The sequence below is a fragment of the Leptosomus discolor genome, chromosome 1, assembly GCF_034619465.1.
Source record: "Leptosomus discolor isolate bLepDis1 chromosome 1, bLepDis1.hap2, whole genome shotgun sequence".
NCBI classification, from domain to species: domain Eukaryota; kingdom Metazoa; phylum Chordata; class Aves; order Leptosomiformes; family Leptosomidae; genus Leptosomus; species Leptosomus discolor.
In genome coordinates, this window is record NC_141391.1 from 217,110,260 (window position 1) to 217,135,592 (window position 25,333).

At 40.8% G+C, this 25,333-nt stretch overlaps 1 protein-coding gene across 1 annotated transcript in view; it reads left to right on the forward strand.

Annotated features, from left to right (window-relative positions):
- LRGUK (leucine rich repeats and guanylate kinase domain containing) overlaps positions 1 to 25,333 on the forward strand; it is a 51,440-nt gene that overhangs the window by 13,000 nt on the left and 13,107 nt on the right. Inside the window, exons 8-16 of the mRNA XM_086462495.1 lie at positions 287 to 367; positions 1,775 to 1,861; positions 3,576 to 3,682; positions 7,879 to 7,998; positions 10,795 to 10,891; positions 12,492 to 12,605; positions 18,508 to 18,709; positions 19,745 to 19,858; positions 23,208 to 23,365. Coding sequence (XP_086318621.1) covers positions 287 to 367; positions 1,775 to 1,861; positions 3,576 to 3,682; positions 7,879 to 7,998; positions 10,795 to 10,891; positions 12,492 to 12,605; positions 18,508 to 18,709; positions 19,745 to 19,858; positions 23,208 to 23,365 — 1,080 coding nt within the window. The remainder of the gene's footprint in view (positions 1 to 286; positions 368 to 1,774; positions 1,862 to 3,575; positions 3,683 to 7,878; positions 7,999 to 10,794; positions 10,892 to 12,491; positions 12,606 to 18,507; positions 18,710 to 19,744; positions 19,859 to 23,207; positions 23,366 to 25,333) is intronic.

Here is a 25,333-nt window from a genome sequence, read left to right on the forward strand (position 1 = left end):
GCTAAATGTGTTTGGGGCCTGACATTTGAAAGAACTGGGAAAATGCAGGTGGTTTGAAATTGCTGCCTGTATTATACTGCTTCTCCAGCTAACATCCAAGTTGTCTGCCTTTTGTGACTAGAAGTGCCTTATTGAACGCAGTTAACATGGATACCCATTTTGTGAGTGTAATGATTTTCTTTTATGTCCAGATTTTAAGAGCAGGGATTAAAATACCTCTTTTTTCCCCCATAGTTATCATGGATTATGTGCTTCTGATTTATGCTCTGTTTCTGTCACTAATTAGATTGCTGAGCTACGTGAACTTGAATGCATTGAAGATCTGCCTCTCCTCAGAGTTCTAAATCTTTTAAAAAATCCTGTACAGGTAAGAAAGAACTGGAGAGAAAGCCAAAAATAAGAACCTAAAACTGCTGGTTTGGATCACACCAAACTCCATTTAACCTCGGTTTCTATCTCTGAGAGTGGCCAGGTCATCTCAGGGAATGAGTACAAGAACAAATGGGGGATGGTTTCCCTGGCGTGGTTACCCACCTTTGCCTGGGAACTTGGTCTGAACCAAAGCTGCATATGAGTCATGATGTTTAATAGCCACGTAGCAAATCCATGAATTTTCTTAATTCCAATTGTGAATCCATTTATGCATTTGTCCTTATAGTATGCCATGATTTTTGTTTGGGAAAAGGTCCCCTTTTTGTTTGTTTTGAAGGGCTGTACTCGATTGTTCCTGGTAAAAGCTCAAAGGAACTTAATAGTACTCCTTTTAAAATCATGTGTCTCTGGAACCTGTATCTTCTTCAGGATTTACTCAGTTCTCATTTATGGCTCCCATAATATTACTCAATTAATGAATTAAACATCCATTTTATCAACTACAAAGACATTTGCAAAATATCAGAAGTTCTGACTTTGACTCTACATTTGTCATTTGCCCTCAGTGATTAAAGATTATTCCATCCAGACTTTTGTGATTTCTAAATTCTGTGTGAGTTTTACAGTGATTTCCAATGTCAGAAAGAAGGAAAACCTTAAGGGTTTAGCTTCCTCTTCCTGTAATTGCCAGTTTTGTGTTGGCTTTCCTAAGAATGGCACACAATGACATTAGCGTGAAAAAACACCCAAAATGGGCTGCCCCTGGTCCTCTGTAATCTGAAAGCCGCCTTCTATTTAGATGTGCTTCCCCTAAGCAAAGTCTGATCAGATTCTTTACTGTTTCAATAATTTATACATGCAACAATCATCTTAAGAGAGCTGTCTAAATTTCAGTTGTTTTAACAGGGCGTTACTGGTTTTAGAACTAAGAAGCTTCATGAACTTGACAGTGTCAGTTTTTTAATTTGGTTTTTAATTATTCTTTTTTATTGTCTCAGACTTAAAAGCCTGTATGGTGATGCATTTATAATGCAATTTCTTTTTTAAAGTTTCTACAGTACTACTAAGGTTTAGAAGTATTAACCATAGCTTATTACATAAAAACCATTTTAGTTCTCCAGCAGGCTTTCTTGGTGTTCTAGTGGGTGTGGTGGTGATTTTAAAATCCCATCTTGACCTTTCAAACAGTGTAGTTGCAGCCTTTGGAACAATTATTAACTTTTGCTGCAGAAGCCAAGCTTGTGGCGGGGGCTCAATTTATACAGTGTATTGACATCGTTCAGGGTGAAAAGCTTTCTATGTTGCAATGTACCAAAGCCAATTTCGTGTCAACTGATTGAAATTAAACATTAGATTGTGGAAGTTAAGTACTTTATATCAAAGTGGAAACTTTGTCCTTCAGGAGCAAACAGATTATTGGCTCTTGACGATTTTCATGTTGCTCCAACTAACAGAACTGGATCTCAAGAAGATTTCAGTGGAAGAAAAGGTTTGTAAACTTCCTATCACTCTGGAGTTTTTCTAAATACAGGAAGAATATAAAAACCTATGCGTGCAAATGCAGCTTTATAGTCATTTGGGTGTGACAAATCTCCCATGTTTCAGCCCCAAGATAGGCTACAAATTCAGAGACTTTTGCTTTTAAATCCAGATATATATCTACAGAATTTATGGGGCAGTTGTGGTATGTAAAAATGCAAAGCTTACCTAAAAGCTTTGTTCAGCCGTTGTTACTCAGCTAGTGAATCTGAACAGGCAACTGCATTCGTTGAATGCTCTGAAGTGATAACCGCTGTGCTACTTCCAAATTACAGTTGTTGGGATTTTTTAGTGAACTCTGAAAGTTATAATGATGCTTGTTTCCCGTTCTGCTCCGTACAGCTTTCACTGTAAAGTCTTCTCCCATAAAAAAACCTGCTCAGACTGCTTACAGAAGCTTTCTGTTGTGCTGCTTTTACTGTATTTTGGTGACTGCATGTAGTATTTGGGCCCAAGCCATGCCTGGAACTGTTAGGATTAACAGCTGCCAATTGGGGCTGGATTTCAGGGAATTAGCCTCTAAAAATGATCCTTACGTGAAAATCATTATTCCTAACTTTAGTTGCTTAAATATTAGGGTTCTAGTTTAATGACAGGCTCTCTCTCTCATGAACATTGAGAGGGTAGGGGTGATACTGGAGTGTAATTTACCCCACCTACCCCAGATGCTGATCTTACTCTCTGTCTTATGTGGAAATCTGTTTTCCTTCCAATAAAATATCAAATATATTAATGAAATTTTTCCTTCTCAATGGCCTGTAAAAGTAAGCCTGGATAACTGCTTTAGACTAGCACTTAACTTCTGGATGACTAAAGTTATTCCAGAAAATCCTCTCCTCGGGTTATTTTAGGACATCTACTCTAGCCTCATAAACTCTCTCATCAGACTGAATTTGGAGGCACCAGCTTGATACTCACTGTGGAATAGTCTTGCAACATAGACTTCTTTTGGACTAACCTTAACCAGATGATGTGCACCAGGCTGCACCCAATGTACTCCCAGGCCAAAGGACTGAACTAGAGCTAGAGTGAAATGAGCTCCTTTCCCCCACTTCCCGGAAAATATTCTGGACATTGGGTCCCAAGTACTGAATGTTTTGCTTCAAGGATCCACTCCTGTTCATCATACTGCTTGCTAGTACAGGCGTGGATGTCATCAGAGCGTACAGAAGTGTTTTGAATCCTTGGGGTTTGAGTGCTCCTCCTCACAGGAAAGACAGAACTGCATGGTCAGGAGAAAATTGCAGTTTGCTTACTTTGTTAATGCCCGTCCTGCTCCTCTTCTGACGAATAAATGAATGGCTTCAGTCCCTAAGGATTTTTAGTTCGGCGTCTTCCACCAGCACTGAGAGGATGCAAATTAACGGTTAATTAAAACCTAAGCAAAATTACTTTGCATCTTATGTGGCATCCTGTTTTCTTTCCAGTAAAAGGTTGAATATATTAAAGATGGTGAGCTACGTCTGGCTGCCTTCCATCCATCTATCAAATTGTGCTTAAATCTCCTGAAGAGATTTATGTAGCGGAGTGCTCATAGACAAGCCAAATGCAAAGACTGACCCTCATAAATATGAAGCCGTCGTTATTCAGGGTGAAGCTGTATTGCAGCTGGGAACAATTGCGTCACTGCTCTGCTTTCTTTTGCCCCTAAACTGTGGAAACAGGTTGCTGCTGTGAATAAATACGATCCTCCTCCAGAGGTTGTTGCTGCTAAAGATCATATGACCCACGTTATGTACAGTATGATGCAGCCCCAGAGAATCTTTGACAGGTAAGCTCACCTCCACTTCACGTCTGCTCCTGAGGGTGGCACTCAAGTAAAGCAGAATTTGTTGTCATAGTTAGAGGGACATTTTGCTGTCCTTCTCCCACCTCTACATTAATCTAGCAAAGAGAAGTTCTACCGTGTTCTGTTAGCAGGCTGGAAATTAGGCAAATCTTATTTGGTTGAAATTGATTGTGAAATGAAGTTAGTCATTCACCTCTAAAGTCTGAGACAGATTGTCCACAGCTCCATTTCTTTTAAACAATCTGTTGAAGCAGATGGCCATTTGCACCATAAATGGAAGATGCAAAATTTCTATCAATACCCGAAGGCAATTTACAAATCTCTAGAGGCAGAAGAGAGCTGTAAAACATGGCTTCTTCCTATTCTGCTTACTCCTTCTCTTCACGCTATTGGCATCCTGTTGTGAACAAGATGGCTGTATTCTGTGGCTTTGGGGCACATTTTATAGGAGTAAATTTTCAAGTTTGTACTTGGGGAAGTCCAGCTACTTCTGCCTTTGGGAGGAGATGATGCTGACTGCCACTTAAAGCACAGAAGGGTGAGGCAAATCACTGCTCTTTGTCCGGTGTTGCCATTGCCATGCCAGGTGACTTCTCCCAGTCTCATTTCTCCTCTGGAAAGTGGAAATGGCCATACTGGGCTGCTCTGCAGTTGCGTTGTGATCCTTGCTTGATGAATGCTTGGGAAACGCTTTGACATGCTCTGATGGAAGATACTATGAAAGATAAATAGGTGGTTTATTACTATATTGGCTACAGTGGGCACTCAGATCAACTTTTGTGCCCCACGCCCTGTTTTAGCACCATTTCGGAGTAACCTGATTCTAGATCCATCATTTAGCAACTCAGGAATTGATATTTTTAGAGTATCTTTTTTGTGAGTCTTAACGTTTTCTGGGACTGTCGATGAAAGACAGGAGCCGTCCCAGTGAGGGTAATAGCTCTGAGAATTCTTAACAACCTATTAAGAAAAAGATTTATTTACTGTTTTGTAGGATTGGAGATTTCTTTAAAAAAAATAAAATTAAAAAAAAAAGGCAGCACAATAGTTTTACCTAAAGGCATGGATTTCTTCCAATGCAGCATAGGCACTATTTAAATATTTGTTTACTGGCTTGTGTATGTGTGTCTTCCTTGCTGGAAAGAAACAATTCTGTCTTCTGTCAGAGGTATTGCATACACAAACATATAAACATGCAGACCAGCGTTTATGGTACGGACCAAAATTGTTAACGATGCTTTGAATGTTTGCCCGTGCTCAGCTGGAAAGCACACAACACAGTCATTAATGAAATCTTCCTAATGATGATGCACGAGAGTCTTCTGCACTATAAAATGCTTATTGGAACCAGATTCCGTAGTTCATTTGCGTCTATCTTTTTAGATGAGATTATAATTCATTCTGTTTTTAGTAATATCTCTATTAAAAATAAAGCCAGAAAACAAAGCAAAAAGTTACACTGTGGCATACTCTGCAGTCGGAAAACATGAAGTTTCTTATGCCGTTCCCTCTCTCCGTGTGCCTTGTGATTCTATCTTTAATTACGTGGTAACACACCACTGAACAATACGATGTGTATTTTTCCCCTACCAGAAATGCACATGGCATTTCAAAAGGGAGCTTCATCATAGTTGTAACTGCTACATGGGGAGCAGAAATTTAATAACAGAGGGCTCTTCAGTCTGTTGGGCAAGTGCACGATGAGACTTGCTATCTGGCTATTGAGGATAAGTTCATTCAGAGACGAAATAGAGCATGATTATTTTTGACAATGAAAGTAATTAACCATTGGAACAATTTACCAAGAGCACCAAGAATTCTCCACAACTGGAACGTTTTTAATTAAAATATGCTCTAACGGAACCCCAGGTATCAGGCTTGAAACAAGAACTGACTCAGGGAAATCCTGTAGCCAGTGTGATGAGGGGAGTCTGACTTAGATGATCACAGTAGTCCCTCCTGGCCTTGAAATCTATTAATCTTGCACAGCGGTGTATTACTGTGCTCGCCAAAGACAAAGACAGTTGAAAGATGGACGTTAAATGAGCCAAGAGCTCTTTACAAGATACCACTTACAAGTTGGAGGAAAACCAAAACTTTTAGTTTATCTTTTGAGAACCAGTAAGTGATGATGTCATCAAAGCTAGTATTATGGAAATGTTCTCCGTGTTCTTTTGTTGAAATAATAAATCCAAGGAATTTGAGGATGTGAGGAATTTAAGCAACGGAAATTTATTGAAGAGAATTTGAATTCTGCGTATCATCTTGTCAAGTAATGATACGTTGCATCATTACTGGATATAACACTTCCGTGTAAAAGAAAAGGAATTCTGCAATATGCAAGCACGTAACAGGGTCTGTGCATGGAGAAGGAATATATTAAAACTGTGTGGAAGATACAGGTTCTGTCTTCACAGACCTGCCTTGGCATCGTTGTTCACGAAAGGCATGACCTTGAGCAAGAAAAAGAACCTTTCTGCTACTTCTTGATAAATTTTGAATCTCTAGTCACCGAGCGGTTTTCATGGAATTCCCGTCTTTGAAAAGGTTCATTTATAACAAGGCACTTGCAGTATCCACACTGTCACTCACACCTCCCGGGATCATGTTGTCCTAAACTGGTCTTTTCCTTACCACAAATGTCAGAAAAGGGAAGGACAGTCCGAACAGCTCAAATAATCACGAGAGGAAGAAGGTGTTTCTTGAATTGAACAGAATGACACAAGCTAACAGATTCAGATAAGGATTTTTAAAATGTATTTTTACATTCTCTGGTATTTTTAATGTATCGTACTAATGGTGTCTAATGTTTTGTACAGGTCACCGATCAGCACAGTAAGTAAAAAATCCTTAAACCTCCCACGGGTTCTGCTCCTGTCTTGCTTTAAAATAGTCCAGTGGATGGAGCACTGAACCGGGATCTGGGTTCATTTCACAGTTTAATATCAGCACATATGTACAGACTTGAGCCAGTCCCTTAATTTATTGGGTGTATCTGTATTTCTTCTGTGAGGATAGACCTCGATAGGAGAGTCAGGAGACTGAATTGCATTATTATCTCAGTGCTTCTGAAGCATCAAGTCCCATTAGATACGTATAGTCTGGTAGATAATAGAGCTGGTTTGCTGAACTGAAAGTAGGAGTAAAGCCATTACTTTGAAATGTTTTTCCTCCATGCTTGTGTTGGATGGGTATCATTACTTGTTCTAGAGTTAGTGACTTGTAAGAGAAGAGGTAAAAGGCATATCCTCTGCCTTCAGGTATTTGTGGTCACTTGGTTTAGATCACATTAAATGGAAGCTAAACGCGCATGGGTAGCTTTCTTCCACTTAAAAATTTAAATTTATTTAAAGCTATTTATTAGTTAAAAATGAGGGGGGTTGAAATTATTTCAACTATTTCTGTCATATTATCGGATCTAGCCAAGATTTAAAAATGAGAATCCGAAGTTGAATTCCATTTTATCTGTCTAAATAAATTGCCGGACACTCAGAAGTGCAGAAATGCTTTTCATTCTAGTATTTACAGCTGGAAGTGGAAATCTGAGGATCTAACCAACTGCTCAGCATGGAGCAAATGGGGAGCTTTGTATTTTTGCAGCACTTTGGGTTCTTTTATTGTGGTGCTATTTGTGTTCAGTGGAGTTTAAGGATCGTAGTGGTTTTCATTGTACTGAATAGAAGAGATCTTTACAAATTGCCACCTTCATCTGGCGAGGCCATGGAAGTCAGCAAGATTGCATGCAGGAGTGTGTAAAGGTTTGTAAGACTGAGTCCAGGTTCCTGCTAGTCGTCTCTTTTCCTGATCATTAAAATATTATCATCTCTGGCAATAGACTTGGAAAACTCTTAAACAAATCCCAGCAACACCGTAACTGCAGAGGGAGCTTTAGAAAAGGCTACAAGTCAGAAAAGATTATAGTAGACGTAACATTATTCCTTTTGCAAAAGAGACCCAGGGGTCTTTAATGCAGTATTTTGTGCTATTTTTATGTTTAGAGCATATCAAACTGAGCACACGCTTCTGATTTTTATCTACACTGTGATCAATGGGAATAGTGTGATAGACAGGTGAGATTAGTTGAAATGACGATAAAGTCTCTGCAGAAGCTTTACACAAAGTTTCTGAAGACTTCATTTGTAGGTAACGTAATGGCTCCTTGTTTTCCTTTCTTGTAGCACTTTACCTAGTCTTGATTCTCCCTACCCCATGCTGGTACTAGTTGGCCCTGTAGCCTGTGGTAAGAGAGAGCTTACTCATAAGATCTGCAGACAGTTCAACAATTTCTTCAGATACGGGTAAGTTTGCTCCACAAGTTCAAAAGAACATCAAGTGATCAAGACTAGAAATGCTGCTGGTTTGCCTTTTGGGTTTTTTCGTTTGGGTTTTTTTTTTTTTTCTTCAAAGAAGTTAAAAGTTAAAGACAACCAATAAATGTTCATTGCTCTGCATTTTATCTCTTCCCAGGGCTTGATTGCCTGAAGTCATCAAACACTTCCTTAAAAGAAAAGCTATTTAAATTATTGTGTTCTTTTCAAAGGTGAACAGCAAACAAACAAACCAACAAAAACGTGTCATTTAGTGCTCCTTTTATTGATCTGTTCTATCTGTGCTCACTAATGCCCCTCAACCCAAGCATCTGTTTAGATATGGATGCATTTCTCTTAATTTTTGTAATGTACCTGCACATAAACACATTAGCATGCACGTGCAGACTGCATCCAGAAGCTCGGAAAGGAAGCAAGTGCAATTGCTGGACCAGTTTATTATCCTGTGAGTAGTGTTATCAAAGCAAATGGCACCTTTCAGACTTCACCACCTGCTGGGAGGACTAATTCTCCCTGTCTGAGAGGCCTGAACGATGATCCTTACCGCCTCGGGCTCCCTGTGTGTTTAGTGGAGAGAAAGTATCTCTTTCCAAGGGAGACTCAGCCTTTGTGAGTCACTTCCATGAGGTACCTACCTGTTTTCAGCGCACAGTTGATAGGGAGTCTGGCTAAGTTAGACCACCCCTAGGTGTTAGGTGGTGCAAGCTGTTCCTCTTGTCCACCCATTCCGCTCTTTACAGTACCTAACTTTCATAGGTCCTGTAGCAAACACTATTCAGCACTGGCCCATATTCCTGTTATATTGTCTCTCCTCTTTTTTTCTCACATTTTTTGTTACACAAATGCATCCATTCTTTTTACAACGAGTCTTTGGCCATAGTTTCCCCTGTATAGCATTTGCCACGACAGGACCTGGGTCTGTATTTGCGCCCTTTTAGGGACTGAAGTGGTGAGTTTTAAGAAAGGCACCGTGGGCACGTGCCTATGTGAGAATGATTCCTCAGAGTTCTTAGCATCACAGGACCATGCTCTGCACGGCGACACGATGACTAGTAGTAGCCTTCTTTAACGTCATACACCGTGGTGAAGGAGCCTGCATGTATGTCTGCTCTGTACTGAGGCTGTAGCCGCTTGCTGGATCAGATCATTAAACTGGCAAGCTGAAAGGACATTTGAAGAAAAGCTCTGTGAAGGTTGTGTGACTGGGAAGTTGAGTTTTTGCCTTTCTTTAAAGCGACTCCTGTGTTTTGAAAGACTAGATTGGAAATCGCAAATTAATTGAATGCCAGTTGAAATTTTCCAAGCACTAGTTGTTTTTTAAGAGCATTGTTTTTATACTGGGTATTTTATTTCCTAAAAGTTTTAGGCATGAGAGGGGGAAAAAAAAAAAAAAGGGAGAGAGACAGAATCTTAACAGAGCAGAAAATTGCAACCATAAAGCAGAGTTGTATTTTAATTATTCAGTGGAGGTTTAAGCACTTTTATGGCTTACACTTTTAAATTTCAAACATTCCACTCATTAAAAATGTATTTGATGCAAGATACTCTGGCAGTTTGAATGTAAACATGGCCTTGCAATTAAAAAGGGTTGTAATGTTTAAAAGTATTTCAAAAAATAAAGTGAAATTGGACCCTCAAACCATCTGGCTAGTGCTCAGGAATGACCTTTAAAGCTGATGCGTTCGTAATCTCTTAAAGAAAATCAGGCCTTTGATGTGAAATTTTACAGAGTCCATGTGTAACACAGCGTTCTCATTTGCCACAGCTTGCTGATTAAAAAAAAAAAAAAAAGAAGTGGCACCCTGTAATGCCATGATAGTTAAGATGTGTCAAGCTCTGCACTATAAGCTAAACTTCTTCATGGTTTGTAACTTGGCTACCTTGAATAAACGAGCACAACTGGCCTGGCAGGTGCCTTGCTAGTTGGTGCTGTATTCTTTGCCGTATTTTTCAGGCTGCAGAAGTCAAAGTGTTAAAATGTTGTCGGTGTGAATCGATGCCAAAGCTCCACGTTCCACTTTTGTTCCTGTTACCTGCAACGTAAAAATTACAAACAAAATTAAAGCAGGCACAAGTAGCAAAGTATAATTTCCCAAGATAGAACACAGGGCACTGCATACTTTAGCCTAAAATGGTTGCATGCATTGACTTAGCTGGGGTTTTTTGGTTTTGTTTGTGTTTGTGGGGGTGTTTTTTTTCGTGTTTCATCCTGGTAGTAAGCTCACGTATCTGAGGCTTATCCAACTGACCTTATGTGGTGGCAGGCAATTACTTTTCCTGCCTTGTATCCCACTTATCTCCTTCGTTTCAGGATTGTTTCTCCCCTCACTATTAGGGTTCTATTTAAAGATTGGTCTTTATATCTCTTTCTTAACCTCACAGTTCAGCCTAACTCCTAGTATCCTTTTCCATATTTAGGATTCTACTTTATATCATCCACAAGCTGACATAACTGGGAAAAAAATGGTTTCATCATTTCTCCATTACGGGGTACCCTGACAGCTTCAGTTCAGGCTATCCTGGGTTGGGGGGAATTTATAGCCAAAATGTAATGTTACATTTAAACTTTTTTTTTTGTATTTATGGGTTAATCTTTCAAATATGTGGCATTAGTGGTATGATTTGCACCTCTTTATATTTCTCATATTTCTTCTCTTCTTAAAAATAAAATGATTTGTAGTATTTTCCCTTTCCCCCTCTCCTATTCCATAGCTGCTTCCATGATTGAAAACAGGTTATTTCTTTATTATACCATATATCTTCCAGTCCCTGTCACACTACCAGGGCAGCTTACTTTGGTGAAGAAAACAGACTTGATTACTATTTCGTTTCTCAAGAAGCATTTGACAAAATGGTGAACACAGTAAGTACCTGACTAGTATCCTAGTAGGCCTATTTCCTACACCCAGAATAAACTCAACTTTTCTGTCCAGGTCTGATTGTTGTGGGGGTTTTTTTAATTTATATTAAGTTTGTGTCTATATGTGCATGCTTATTCACTCACAGTTATGTGGTTTAAGTTAATTCATTCTGTATTTATGCTGTCTTTTCTTCTGTACAAATATAGAAACCATTAAATGGGCGTAGTGATCAGTAGAAATCTTTAAACAGTAGGATAATGTAGAACTAAAATTTCTTCTCTATCAAAGAATCATAGAATCACAGAATGGTTTGGGTTGGAAGGGACCTCAAAGACCATCCAGTTCCAACCCCCCCACCACGGGCAGGGACACCTCCCACCAGACCAGTTTGCTCCCAGCCCCATCCAGCCTGGCCTTGAGCCCTGCCAGGGAGGGGGCAGCCACAGCTTCTCTGGGCAGCCTGTGCCAGTGTCCCACCACCCTCATAGGGAAAAATTTCTCCCTAATACCTCACCTAAATCTCCCATCTTTCACTTTGAAACCATTATACTTTGTCCTATCACTCCCCTCCCTGATCCAGAGTCCCTCCCCACCTTCCCTGTAGCCCCCTTTCAGCACTGGGAGGCCGCTCTAAGGTCCCCCTGGAGCCTTCTCCAGGCTGAACACCCCCAACTCCCTCAGCCTGTCCTCACAAGGGAGGTACTCTAGCCCTCTGATCATCATATGCAAATATCTAGTGTGTGTACAGAAAATAAAACCCCTTGAAATAGCTGCCATCTTTTGGGGTTTTTTTTCTTTCTTCCTTTTTTTTTTTTTTTCCTCAAAATCTCCTGGCAACCCTGCAGGGAATGCAGTCTTTTAAAGTTTAGCAAATTCACCCTCAAGGCATTGTGTTTCTCTCTGAAGGCAGTGTGCCTCCAGCTACTGTTTCTAATGCCTTTTGCTGCCTGCAATAAAAATTTGGCTTGAAAAGCCACAACAGAGCTCATTATTTGTACATACACAAATGGGGGAGCCAACACAGTCTTAAGCAACTGATCTGGTCTTTAATGACAACTCACAGTAATCAAGTAGTTTAATTTTAAAAGAATACAATCTGCTTGCATCTCTCTAGACATACTCCTGGGAACCAAAGTTTCAGTTGTCAGGTTTTAACTTTGAAATTCCTTGGCCAATTATACATTCTCCTTGCCGATTTGCTTCTGTCCTCTCTTTTCTTTGGCATCGTCTATTTTATATGGCATGCCCATATGGTTTGATGTAACGTCAAAAGAAGGATGCTCCTTGCTTTAGATCTTCCTTTCTTTACAGTGTGAATGAATAACCAATGAAAGCTGTAACCTGTCAGCAGCTTGTTTCCAAGACACTGGTGTTTTATTATCCATGAACAATGTACAAGCCCGTACCCTGCAGGACTGACTATGTGCTCTCCTCTGCAAATTTTGTGCTACCATTGGCCTCATTATCGTTGATGATTCAGGCGGGGAGAAACTTTGTAGGGAGAGAAAGCAAGGAAATCCAGAGTGATTATGCTCCTTTAAGGAAGCTGGGTTTTCCTTAAAATATTTCCTTTCTCCTTATACCTGCTGTTTTGAATTTCAGGGGAAGTTTATAGCAACCTATAAATACAGTGGCTATTACTACGGACTTGGAAGAGACACTGTAGAATCAATTGCCAGAGAGGGTCTTGCAACCTGTGTTGACTTAGAAATAGAGGTAAGGATTACTTATTGCCTAATCATTTTTGAGTGAGTGGTTCTGTGAGAACTGTCCTGGGGAGGAATTCATGCAGTTTGACTAAGGTTTGTTCCAGCTGCCGAGACACAGTGAGGTGGGAGACATCCCGTGGCCTTCTGCCCAGCCTACAGCTGCCAGTGGCACCTTTGAACTGGTTGTGTGGGCTACATTACAGTCACTGGGGGTACAGGGGTTTGGTCAGATGAACTGCGTTGTTAACTCCACTGCCTGTATCAAGTAGCTCTCCACTTTCTCTGGGTAAACTACACCACTCCCTTTACAGACACCCCGATTTAGTGAGATGGATCCTTCTCCTGGCTTCTTAAAATTTCCTGACCTATTTTTTCAATCTTCAGCAGCCTCATCTCCCCACCATATTCCCCATAATTTCCATTACAGTGTCCTCAGCTTTGCAACCGCGTGCTTTCCACCCGTCTGCAGCTTATGGTGGGACTAGTTGAGAGCTGCACGCCTGCTGATCACCCCTAAAAACCCGCCATGTTTCTCCTTTGCTGATGAAGCAATGCGTGCAGGCCTGAGGCAAGATTTTGGGCAGAACTATTAAAAGATGCAATCTCTTTGAGGGATTACTTTGCCCTCTCTGAGATTTGTCAGGTGCACACGCACAGATGGCAGAATCTCAGAAGTCCTGCTGCGTTAGGAAACTAGGTCACAAACAAAGTGTCAAAACCTATCTATTGGAATCCCAAAAGAATAACTTTCTAGCTAATTCTCTAATTATGTACTTCTCATTATTTTAGATCAAGATTTACTAGCTAGGGGTTGAGGTGACAAGAAGGAAAGGCACGCTACATTTCCTTCCAAATTCTTTCTATAAAATAAGCTCCATCTCTATGAGCTTTCCAAAATGAGAAGCTTTACAGAGCGCCCAGAATGTGATACTGAGTGTTGCTGGGTTTACTGCATTTGTAGGGCTCAGCTCTGCCTCCCGGGGATTACTACAAGTTAACAGACACTACTACGTTCCATGTCTGATGGGGAAAAATATAATAGATATAAAAAAGAAATGTAGGAGGCTGAGGTGCTAGTGTAGTATCCCAAGCTGTGCGTCCCCAGTTAGGGGAATGACTAGGAAGACTTGGGCAAAATTTGATACTAAATTTAATTAATCTTAGGATGATTATTTTGTTTGTGAAACTGATGATCGAAAAACTAGTTTTCAGTTAAGAATCTTGGTGTTCATAAAGAGTTTTAGTCCCCTTTGGCCCAAATAAATCCGTACACATTTGCTGGATTGCATATAAACGTACAAATAACAGAATAGCACCACATCAGTGCTAAACAATTAGTAGCTCCTTGCTCAAATGGTTCACCTTTTAATGCTGCAATCCTGCTCTTAAATGCCTGTTACTTGACTGATATTAAACAGCAAATTAATAACTTAATCTCTGTGTAGTTCCATTTCCTCTTTTTCCTCAGCCTTGCGAGAACCGTGCATGACTCTCAGCCTCCGCCGATTGCAATAGGCATCGAGCATGTTTGTTGTCTTGCCAGACAGATCTTAAATTTACAAAGGAAAAAAAAAATAGGAGAAGATTAAATACGATGGCATGGGGTGCCGTTTAAAGCTGTCAATTCTTCACAAAATAGATGTGTTACCAAATAATTTAGGAGGAAGAACTTAATGGAACGTCATTTTTATTCATAAGGAGGTTAACCCAGTGACATAGGCAGCGACCATAACTTTTACTGGGTATTACTGAAGCTACGGTCATGGACAGAGAGCTAAGAAACTCCTTTGTCACTGAAGTTTCGAGATCACATAGTAATTATGCACAGTCTTGTATCGCTGTGGACTCTGCTAGCAGATGAGAAACAATAATGGTGAGTTATGTATCTCGATAGAAGTTATCAAAGTCCATTATCTTCTATGAGGCTCGTAACAAAAGTGATTTAGCACTATTAAAAGAAATTGTAATTGTGGTCTGTGGGCTCAGACTAAAAATTTAGAGCTGTTCATTCCCTTTAATCGCGAGTATATCTTTCACTGATAAAGGGGACTGACACAAATCTGAAAAGTTAAGTCTTGCTGAGCCTACACTTCCCCTTAGTGAAGCTGCTGCAATTCTGACACAGGGTTCTGTGTTGGAGGAAGCACGTTTGCAGCGCTTTCCCTTTGCTTGTGTAGCCACCAGTATCTGCAGAGCACATTCCAACCAAGGGTGTAGTGGCAGAGTGGCTAATGTGTCTCATTATGCTTCCAGAAATGTAAGTACACCTTGTCTCCTGGCAAAGACCACTCTCCATTGCACTCATTACTGATTATCCTCTCATTCAGGCTGGGGAGTCAAGGGAAGTAGGATCTAATTCTAGTCACATCTTTTCTGTAACCCTGTGCTGGTAACTGAAGAAATTGAGATACTCCTTTTTTTTTATTTTCCCAAATATCTCTTTGGTTTCAAACTGTCAACTCCTGTGTTCTCCCATTCTTTATTTTAAAGTCACTTTCCTTATAGTCTCTTTATTTCCTATCAGGCAACAAATTTATTGGGCACACCAGAAACTTTCTGTATCTCTTCCTTTTTTTTCCTCCCTGCTCATCCCACGCTATTAACAGGCTGCCTTCCTATTCCTAAATAGTTCTGGGACATATCAATAATGTGTTATGTTATTTCTTGATCAGAAAGAGAACTCATTCCTGATGCAGCTTCAGGTGAGGAGGGTGTTACTAGGCTGGAATGGGGGTCTGCTTTTTGCTGGTTGTCTGATACCTGAATAATTAGAAGCCCAGCTGAAAGTAGGGGGTCACATAGCTGGATGCAAAGATTTCTGTGCCCCATATTCTCCCCTTTAGTTTTCACCAAAGTGAATAGGATTTTCCCCAGAATCGCCCCCTGAAATTTTTAGAATTGCTCAAAGTACTGTTCCAGACTTAGAACGCTGCAACCAAGAAAAAAAAAAATAATGGAGTAAGTATTCAGCCTATTGTTGGGTTTTGCATGATTCTGCTGGTGTTTGACTGTATTTTTGGTATTCTGGAGGACCCCAGCTTTAAGGATGTGATGGTCAGTTCTGATGAAGTAATGAGCAGTGCTCAGATTCGACATATTAGTCCCTCTCTTTTCCTACCCACTTCAGTGGAGAAGGTGTATCATGCTTCAATGAAAATGAAGTAAGCTTCCCTACATTTATCACAGTGCAATAATGTGCATGGTCTCGCTTAGCTTTGGGTAATTGTTCGTCACGAGACACTACGATGGTTGTTGGCCTGTTTGGGGTTTTTTTCACAATGAACATTAAACACCCAAAATGATCATTTTTATATATATGGTCACATATATAAAAGCAAAGCCAAGAATTTATTGTTAGTATGATGGAATTCTTAACTGTCTAATTTGAGAATCATCATTAGTCTAGGTCTAATTATTACAGAAAAAGAATAACAGTGCATTAAGAGTACTTACACAGTGAAAAAGTCCCGATAATAATAGTAATACAATTAAAACTGTAACGTATGCTTCTTGGTTTCTGTGTTGCTGCTGTTATGCTCACCCTTTCACTGCTCCTTTGGGTTCTAAGGTCAGTGGTTTCCCTCTGGTGTTGTCCTTGGGGTGAGGGTGGGGGGTTGTCACAGCAGATTGCCAGTATCTGAGCCCTTTGCTGGGAGGATATTAATGTTGGTAGTTTCTTCTTTCTCCTCCCAGGATCCTGTTGGGGTCATTTGGATATGTTTGCTATCACATGTTTACACCTTTCTCATTCTTTGCTGGTCTGCAGCTCCAGGTTACGTATGAATCCATAATCACAGAATCATTTAGATTGGAAAAGACCTTTAATATCATCAAGTCCAACCGGTAACCCAGCACTGCCAAGTCCACCACTAAACCACGACCCTACGTGCCACGTCTACATGTCTTTTAAATCCCTCCAGGGATGGTGACCCCACCACTTCCCTGGGCAGCCTGTTCCAGTGCTTGACAAACCTTTCAGTGAAGAAATTTTTCCTCATGGCCAATCTAAACCTCCCTGGCGCGACTCAAGGCAATTTCATCTCATCCTAACGCTTGTTACTTGGCAGAAGAGACCAACCCCCACCTCACCACAACCTCCTCTCAGGCAGTTGCAGAGAGCGATGAGGTCTCCCCTCAGCCTCCTCTTCTCCAGGCTGAACACCCCCAGTTCCCTCAGCCGCTCCTCACAGACCTGTTCTCCAGACCCCTCACCAGCTCCGTTGCCCTTCTCTGGACACGCTCCAGCACCTCCATGTCCTTCTTGCAGGGAGGGGCCCCAAACTGCACCCACCATTCGAGGAGCAGCCTCACCAGTGCCCAGTACAGGAGCACGACCACCTCCTGGCTCCTGCTGGCCACGCTATTTCTGATCCGAGAACTTATAATATGTGGTTCCCTTTATGTATGTTAGATACTACTTCTTCTTGTTGCCCTTAAAACCAGCTTTGTCCAGCTCCAGGCCTTTGTGTTTTGACTCACCATTGCTGAGATGTTGATAGCTGTGAGGTGTCTAGTGTCAAGGCTCTGCCCCATCTCTTGTCATCCCGTGCCTGTGCATTGTGTCCCGTGTTTCTGCTTCTCCAGGTCTTTGCTGTCATGCCAGGCCTGTATTTATCTAGGTGATGTTATTACGTTGAGTCATCAACATCTCATTCTACCTGGAATGACTGCTTGTTACTGCTGTTTGCATAAAACTGTGGTTGCACCTCACAAAGATAAACAAAAGTAAACCAATTAGATACAGACACCTGGTCAACAAGAGAAATTGCTGTCACAGCTGAGCCAAGTAAAACAAAGTTACAGCCAAATCAAGAAAAGTTCAGAGCGAGCAGGACAAGCCTCTGTCCTCAAATCTTGAAAACTCAGTCCAGATCTTGTGGCAATGGCAATACCATCTTGCAGGGCTACACGGTTACAATATTCTGGTTTATGTGTAGATAGAGCGAGAGGGAGAGAGCAAAGATTCTTCAAAGTGTGAGCTGGTGCAAAGGAGATCTACTGGAAATTCAGGGTTGATGCCATTACCTGCATCATTTAGTAAGACCTTGTCTTTAAGTCCTAGCATGCAGACAGGTCTCCTTTTGCAGTTCTAGCTGAAATGATTATAGGTGTTTGCAGTCCCCAGCTGTCAATTAGTGCCAACCAGAGCTGTTGTCCTTATGGCGCAGTTGATGCAAGGCACATGCAAATGTTTCCTAGTCTGCTGTACTAAGAGTCCTATTCAGGGTGGTTTACTGGTGATAAAAATGGTTCAAGACAAGACGGCTGACGACAGTGTAACAGATGAAGAATGTGCACATCATGTCTCTGCTGGGGAGCTGTGGGTATGCCCGGTTTTGGGAGGGGGTAACACCGCAAGCTGCTCTGGCAAAACAGATTTGCCCGCATCTCGATGAAGCTGCACGTTTTCATTTAGAAACGTATAGCAGCTGAGGAGAAAATGGTCAGTTTGTTCATAGAGGAAAGCTAAGGCCAAGGTGGTGAGGCAGAGAAGTTGTGCTGTGTGTCAGCACAACGGTGTGATAGGCACGTTTAGAATAACTAAAGTCCTGATGTGGTAGAAAGGATGGAGCAGGAGGAAAAGCTGTTAACTGGTGGGTATGAGAAGCATGATGCTTTAAATCACTGTGGAACTTGACTGAAAGGAGTCTTTCAAAAGTGTGTTTAGAGTGAAGGTGTGCTATTCCTGTAATGCTTTCTATATGTAGCTTTAGGGCACTTCACCTTGAACTTGCCTATTTTTGAAAGTCAGACACTAGATCTTGAAACCTGTAGATTGGATACAGGGTTCCAGTACTGCTTTCACAGTAATTTGTCATAAATACAGAGTTGTCCTAAACTCAGCTACGAGTTCACCAGGCACTCAGTTTCAGGAGCAAAACATTGCGTTTCTCTGCTTAATTTTAAAGGGTGTGCGTAGCTTGAAAAATACCTACTTTAAACCCAGATATATCCTGCTAGTACCAACGGACAAAGAAAAATATGAGGGACATCTGCGGAGGAAAGGGTTATTCAGCAGGCCAGAGATTGAAGAGGCAGTCTCCAGAGTGGACATGTACCTCAAAATAAGTCAGGATTTTCCAGGATACTTTGATGCAGTAGTCAACACAGGTAAGTTAATCTCGTTCATACTATAAATCTGACTTCTAGTGTCACACTGATAGATGGACCGAAACTGCTATGTAAACAAAGCCACTGGCAAATATTAAACTAATGATGACAAATGGTTTGATGATCATCACAATAGTTCAAACCATCCCTTAATTGATTTTCCCAGTTAATTCTTGTCCCAGGAATCCAAAAGCTCTGGAGATCTGTCAGGACTGAATTACTCTGCTACGTCCAAGTTGTGCTTTAAGCCCATCTAGAAAGCGAACCAACTGTTGAATTTGTTAAATACTGTCTCCTACGAGAATATTGCACTGATCTGCGCTAATTGTCGGTTTCTGGGCAGAGTTCAGAGGTGCTTTTGGTCTAACAAAAGACCTAATGATCTCTGGGCAGGATAGGCTTTTTTCGAGTGTTGAAATGACAGCTGATGTGCAGCCTGGCAGTATCCCACTGGAAAGAAGAGTCTGCTGCAAAGCTTTTCCTCGTAGGGCTCTTCTGCTTAGTAACTCGCTCAAGTCCCCCAGCCTGAAACAAGGAATGTGAGGGTGGTAGATATTTCATTGAAACAAGTATTTGCTTCTTGATATTTAGGAATTGAGGATAGCAGGTGGTAGAGAAGAATCCTAGAATTTCTAGTTTGTTCTCCACCTTTTGTGGAGGTGATTTTTGTGGTTCACCACAGTGAAGGTGAAATGTATCATTGTGGTATGAAATACTGAATTTGTTGTTATTGTCAAGGGCATATGGAGCTTACAATTTAAATATATCATTAAAGAAATAAAACACAGTAAACCAAACTGCAGAAGGAGGGTATTTAGGTGAGTGCAGCAACTGAGATGAATTTCAGATTATTTTCTTGAATGCGGTATTTATGAAGGTGAAGACTTTTCTCCCAAAGAGAGAAGCTGGATGAGTGAAGAATGCATTTCACTGTCAAATTTCTGTGATTTGTAACTTCTTACTGATGAAAGCTTGTTTTTTTTTTTTACTATGTGTCCTTTCTCTCCACCATGAAATGCATATCCCTTTCTGCAGATGAAGTGGATGAAGCATTCACAGAGCTGAGTTTCCTCGTAAAGGCATACCTGGGTTTGGAGTCACCTGCAGTTTTTGACAGCATTCGAGACTTGAACAGCAGAGCAGGAGCAGGTACGGTGTCTGGGCACATGCTACTGCTGGTTTTGTCAGTAGAGTATTCTTACTTATTTGTTACAAGAATTGAAATCTCTGAATGATGCAACCTGTGAGACTGCTTGTCTCTGAAAACTCCGTGTGCTTCTCTGTGATGAGTCTCCTGGGCTGATTCCTCCCTGGGATCGGAATCTTTAATGGAGATCTTTCCAGGTACTTTACATCACTGTGTGCCCTGAGGCAATAATACGCAGAAAGTGAGTTGCTTGACTCTTCTGTGGGTGCTTTTTGGGCTGAGGGACCTCCCGTTCATCCCAGAAGAGTCACAAGTGAGATGTGTGTCTGTGGCTGACAGCTTTGTCGAGCAACAGAAAAATGGCTTGGCACTGAGACCTTACTCTACTCTTCCCCTCGATAGCCAGAAGCACGAAGAGGTATATGAAGACCAGGATAGTAAGATGAGTCAAGGCAACTTAGAAATCCACTCCAAACACTTTTGGGGCTACTCATTGTGGGGTAAACTCAAATGATTGGTAGTGGGTTCAACAGAAGCCTTTTAGCCCTTGAATGACTAAGGCTGGAACCTCATGATCACTTCCAGCTCTTCCAAGGGCATGCTGCTGCAAAAAGGGGTCAGGCCCATCTTACCTCTTCTGCCTCTCTCTTCTTAGTTTGCCCATTGCTCGCAGTCCTCTGATTGTGCAGTCCTGTGTAATCTGGATCAGGGTACGTTTCCATCAAAAAACTAACTTAGGAGAAAAAAAAAAAAACCAACTTTCAGAGAGATTGCTGCTTTGATCAAACGCATCACGCAGCTATAGATTTGGCTCATGGAGGGAAGGGTGTGGGAGGAGAGCTTTATGGCTGCCTGTGGAGGATGAAAGGAGGACTACTCTTGTCAGAGGGAGCATAACTAGGGTTGGCTTAACATATTGTGAGAACTCAGCTGTAACCCTTGAATTTATTCCAAACAGAGCAGGTTACCAGCTGGGATGGAAGCAGAATGTGATCTCTAAAATACTGGACAAAAAGAAATCGGAAACAGGCATTACAGTAGTAAGTTGTTGTGCAACATGGACTAACAAGCAGCTCATTTATGTGAACTCTGTCCTCTGACTCCAAGAGCCTCCATGGTTTATGGCCGTCTTGGTTAGATCCGTTGCAACAGGAGGGTTAATCAGCACAGAGCCAATATTCATGACCTTCTGTGTGGCTCTGAAGGCTGCAAATAAAAGTAGCGGAAGGGAGGGCAAAAATGTCGGAAAATGTTAATGAAGGAGAGTGTAAAATTCACCAGTTCATCATTTCAAGTAATTCTGTATCCTGAAATAATCAATAAATACTGATTTCCCAGTGGACAAGAAAAGGCTTCTACACATATTGTGGCATCGTAGTGCTACAGCAGGGAGGAACTTTCTGAAGAAACTTATTTAATCGTAAACTGTGTAGATTTTATTTTCATTTCCAGTGCTTCTATGTTTGTTTGAAGTGAGAAAGAAGACTTCCTTGCCTCACTTACTATAATATTATTGCTATTTGTCTTTAAAACACTGGAGATGTTTTATCCTGAGAGGCAACAAAACCCACCAAACCCTAACTAGCTTATCAGGAAAGAAGAAGAAGGGAGAGGATTAAAGATAAAGGATTTAGATATAATCATGGTGGTTTTGAAGATACATATGTATGTATCTGAAGTTCCTTTACAGGACTTTGTTTGTATTCCTCAGCAGTTCTGAGTTCTTTCAGTGAGCGACTTGTCACTAGTTACGGAAACTTCATTAATAGTACTAGATTTTGGTAATTCTGCTGTCCATAAAATCACTTTTAAATTTACTATGCGCCATTAAATTCATTTAGAGCCTCATTTATAGGTGTTTAAATAAATTTAACTATCCTATTTCTAGAGATCATCTCTTTTATGGACTGTGTGAAATAATTTATTTTAAAAAACTTGCCCCAAGGTTGTCTTTAATATGGACATTTTTAGTAAGATAGTAGCAGAGGGAAGATTGGTTGTGTGAGATTATGATAGGTTGTTAATTCTTTTTTTAATGAACTGCTGTGCAAGATCTTTTGCTCATGTATAAAGCAAAAATACTGGGAGAAAACAGATAAGTTTTTCTTTTAAAAACTTTTAATAGCAGAAGTATAATACATTTCAGAGCTGATAGTGCTTTGTACTTGCATTAGCAGCTTTCATCCATGGAACTCAGTACTTTACAACTATTAATTATATCTCACAGCAGTCCTGTGGAGTAAGTGTTACTGTTTGTATTTTACGAATGAGGAAAGGGACGTTTATGCCAAAGACTGATTGTTTGTGATGCTGAGCATCGGAAATCCCACGGAAGTTTTGGCAGTGTGAAGTTCTGCACCTCCGAAGGTTAGGCTCTGCTACTTACTAGCGCCGGAGTGAGTAGTTTGCTGTGCCTGAAACAGAACCCACCGATCTTAAGGCTCTTCTCTATTCTTAACACCAGCTCTTCTGGCAGCTGCAAACCAGCAGTAGATAATGGCTGTGCTGAGAGACATCTGATGACTGTTGAGACTTTTTTATAAAGGCATATGCTAAGAAAAATAACCGTATTTAGTATGTGAACATGCATATGGATGGGGCGTCTCTTTGCCTCTCATCTGCTGGTTTCGTATGTGGCTTCTTAGGCTGTGAGCTCTTGTGCTTTGATATGACACACAGTACTATTAAACCTTTCTTATGACTGGATTTCTGCAAAGATCGTCATGTAGAAATATTTAAAAGATTTTTTGGTGAGTTAATTTCATATTTAGATGCTGTTTTATAGATGGGATAAATCCCAGATTTTTTCAACTTCGAAAAAAATGTATTTTGAAAAGGTGAGTTAGTTGTGTCTTCAGCTTTCTGGCTCGTGTCCATGTGCTTCCAGCAGTGGTGCAAGTCTTTGGATTTTTGTTCACAGAAATTCAGACAAATAACAGAAGAAAAGGTGCCCCGCTCAGACTCCCCACCACATTCCAAGAGAGGTAGATTGTAATTAGCTTAGAATCCTAACAGTGGTGCGTATCAGAGCATCCATAACAAAACGAGCTCATTGACACACCGTTAAGCACCTCTTCCTTGCCCATTAATCTAGGGGTGGGGTTTTTTAGATTTTTCATAACTTTCATTTGCCTAGCAATTCAGGGGCGATAAATTTGTTATGTCTGTGAAGTACTTGGAAGGTTTAAAAGGTTTTTGGGAACTGCATAGCTTATCTCCTTTACAACTTCCACAGTTACCTTTTGTGAGTCCAGCACTGTGCCAAAAGCTGACTGACGATATTTGCAAATGACTAATTTCTTTCTGCTTGCTGTGGAACATTTTTGTTGGGGAGTGTCTTTTCCACACTAGGTTCAAGGATACGGCTCTTACAAGAGCAAAGATTGTCACCCGGGGGAGTAATTACTGGAACTACTCGGTCTTCATCTGTCAATGAGTTCTTGGATTCTTCTGCCAAAAACTATCCAGGAGGCATCTCGGACAAGCTTTCTGCACAACTGGGCTCTGTGGTAAGGAGCATTTACTTTAACCTTGGACAGAAGTGATAAGTTGTATGTAAAAAAATACATGTTAGTCAGACCTTTCTTTCTCCAGAGAAAATGGACTCCTGTTCTCTGGCTGTCTTTCGTTTCAACGATACTTGCCAGTTCCCCAGAGCTAAAGGCAGATTGATAAGAATGAGGCAGGTAAACTCAGATGAGAGGACAAGCTGTCGTTTCTGCTCGATTTTACATCAGAATAAATCTGTTGATCTTAATTGATTTCATCCAATAGTGTGCTGGTGTGAGGGAGCTGAATATCATCTCTCAGTTCTACAACAAGCCATGAAACCATCCTATTCAGAGGACGTAGTTAGATGCAGTTAATAGGACAATGAAGATTACTTATGAACGCCATCCTGTGGCAGTGGGAAAACTTGTTCAGCCGAGCCTTTCAGAGTGCATGCTAGTGACAACTGCCAGGAATCAAAGATAAGCACATTTTTCACCTGCTTTGACTTTTTCCATCAACAGATTCAACAGTGTGCTTGGATTTCAAATAACTTCTTGCAACTTCGGCTTCATCCCTTTTCATCTCTTCTGGTTTTTTTTTTTAACTTCTCCTTAATAGTCCTTTCCCTAAAGGCATTCATTCTCCTTGCAGGCAGTGGGGGAGCTGGGGCTATGAAGCAGATGTGCCTAATGCTCTTTTTATACGACAACGACAGGAGAAAAAGAAAAAGAAAAATGAAAGCTTTAAACTTTGTTCCATTCCAGGGTTATGATGTCATTATGATGAATGATGGCTTGGCAGGCATGACTCGCTGTACAATTTTGCCGCTATCTCTGTATTTATAACTACCTCTGATGTTTAGAATTAGTGCTGTAGATGGAGCAAAGTAACAGACCCCCCCCCGCCTCCGTTTCCCAGGCTTTAAAAAACTCTTTCTTAGGTGTGGGGAAAGATCTGATTATAAAATGGCTGACATGAATAGGGAACCTCCCATCTTTCAGTGTTTCCGAAATTAAATACCTCTTTGCAAGCCCTTCAGAATTCAAAAAATGTCACAAGTGGTGTTCATTTTCATGTTCCTTTCATCCAAAGGTTTGTTAGTTTAATATGAGAGAGAAGCCAGAGTTTTTCTTATCTTGGTGACGCTCTGCCATTGCTCCTAGTCCAGCAATTTATTTTTCTCTCTTTTTATTTCATCTTTTTTTATTTTTATTTTGAAAGTTTACATTTTGTCAAGTCAGGGAGAAGTGGTTTATGATGGAGGAGGCTATCATTTACCTTGGGTTTAACTTACTTAGTGGCCACAAGGCTCTCTTTCTTATTAGTCTCCTTGTTCAGCGCTGTTAATACCTTTTTGTTATTTACTGCACTAAGTTTCCAATCTATTTTCACATGCAGAGGAAGCTTTACAGCATCAGCTGAAGTGTCAACATAGTAAAACGTTCAAGGTGAAACACAGGTGCCTCTTAGGCTGTGTTTAATGACAAGAATATAGATGTCTGTGGCCTTAAAGTAAAATTTTGTCTAAATGGTTGCATTTGGGACCGCAAACGATTTTTGTGCTTTTGGCACCCAAATAATGTGCTGTCACTGCAGTAACTACATTCCACTCCAATCATGTAGAACTGGAAAATAAAAGAGATGAAGAAGTTACTGTGAATTACCCACAAACCAAGTAAGAAGCAGGATCAACGGCTCAGGGAAAGACAGTAGATCTGATCCCGTGCAGCCTTTTCCCTTGCTAGCATGCCAGCCCCGCACTAATTCTGTATGGCTGTAATTAACTACACAAGGGATGAACAGAAAGTTATCCACACCTGTCATCCACGCAGAAAAAAAGTTCAGAATTATCTCTTTACCAAAAGAAAGCAAAACGAAGCACAAGCTCAGTGAGCATCTAAGCAGAGCCTTACTTAGCCTAAATAGTGAAGGAAAGTGGAGGAATTCACCGTGGCCATGATGTGAGCATTCAGCAGATTAACTGT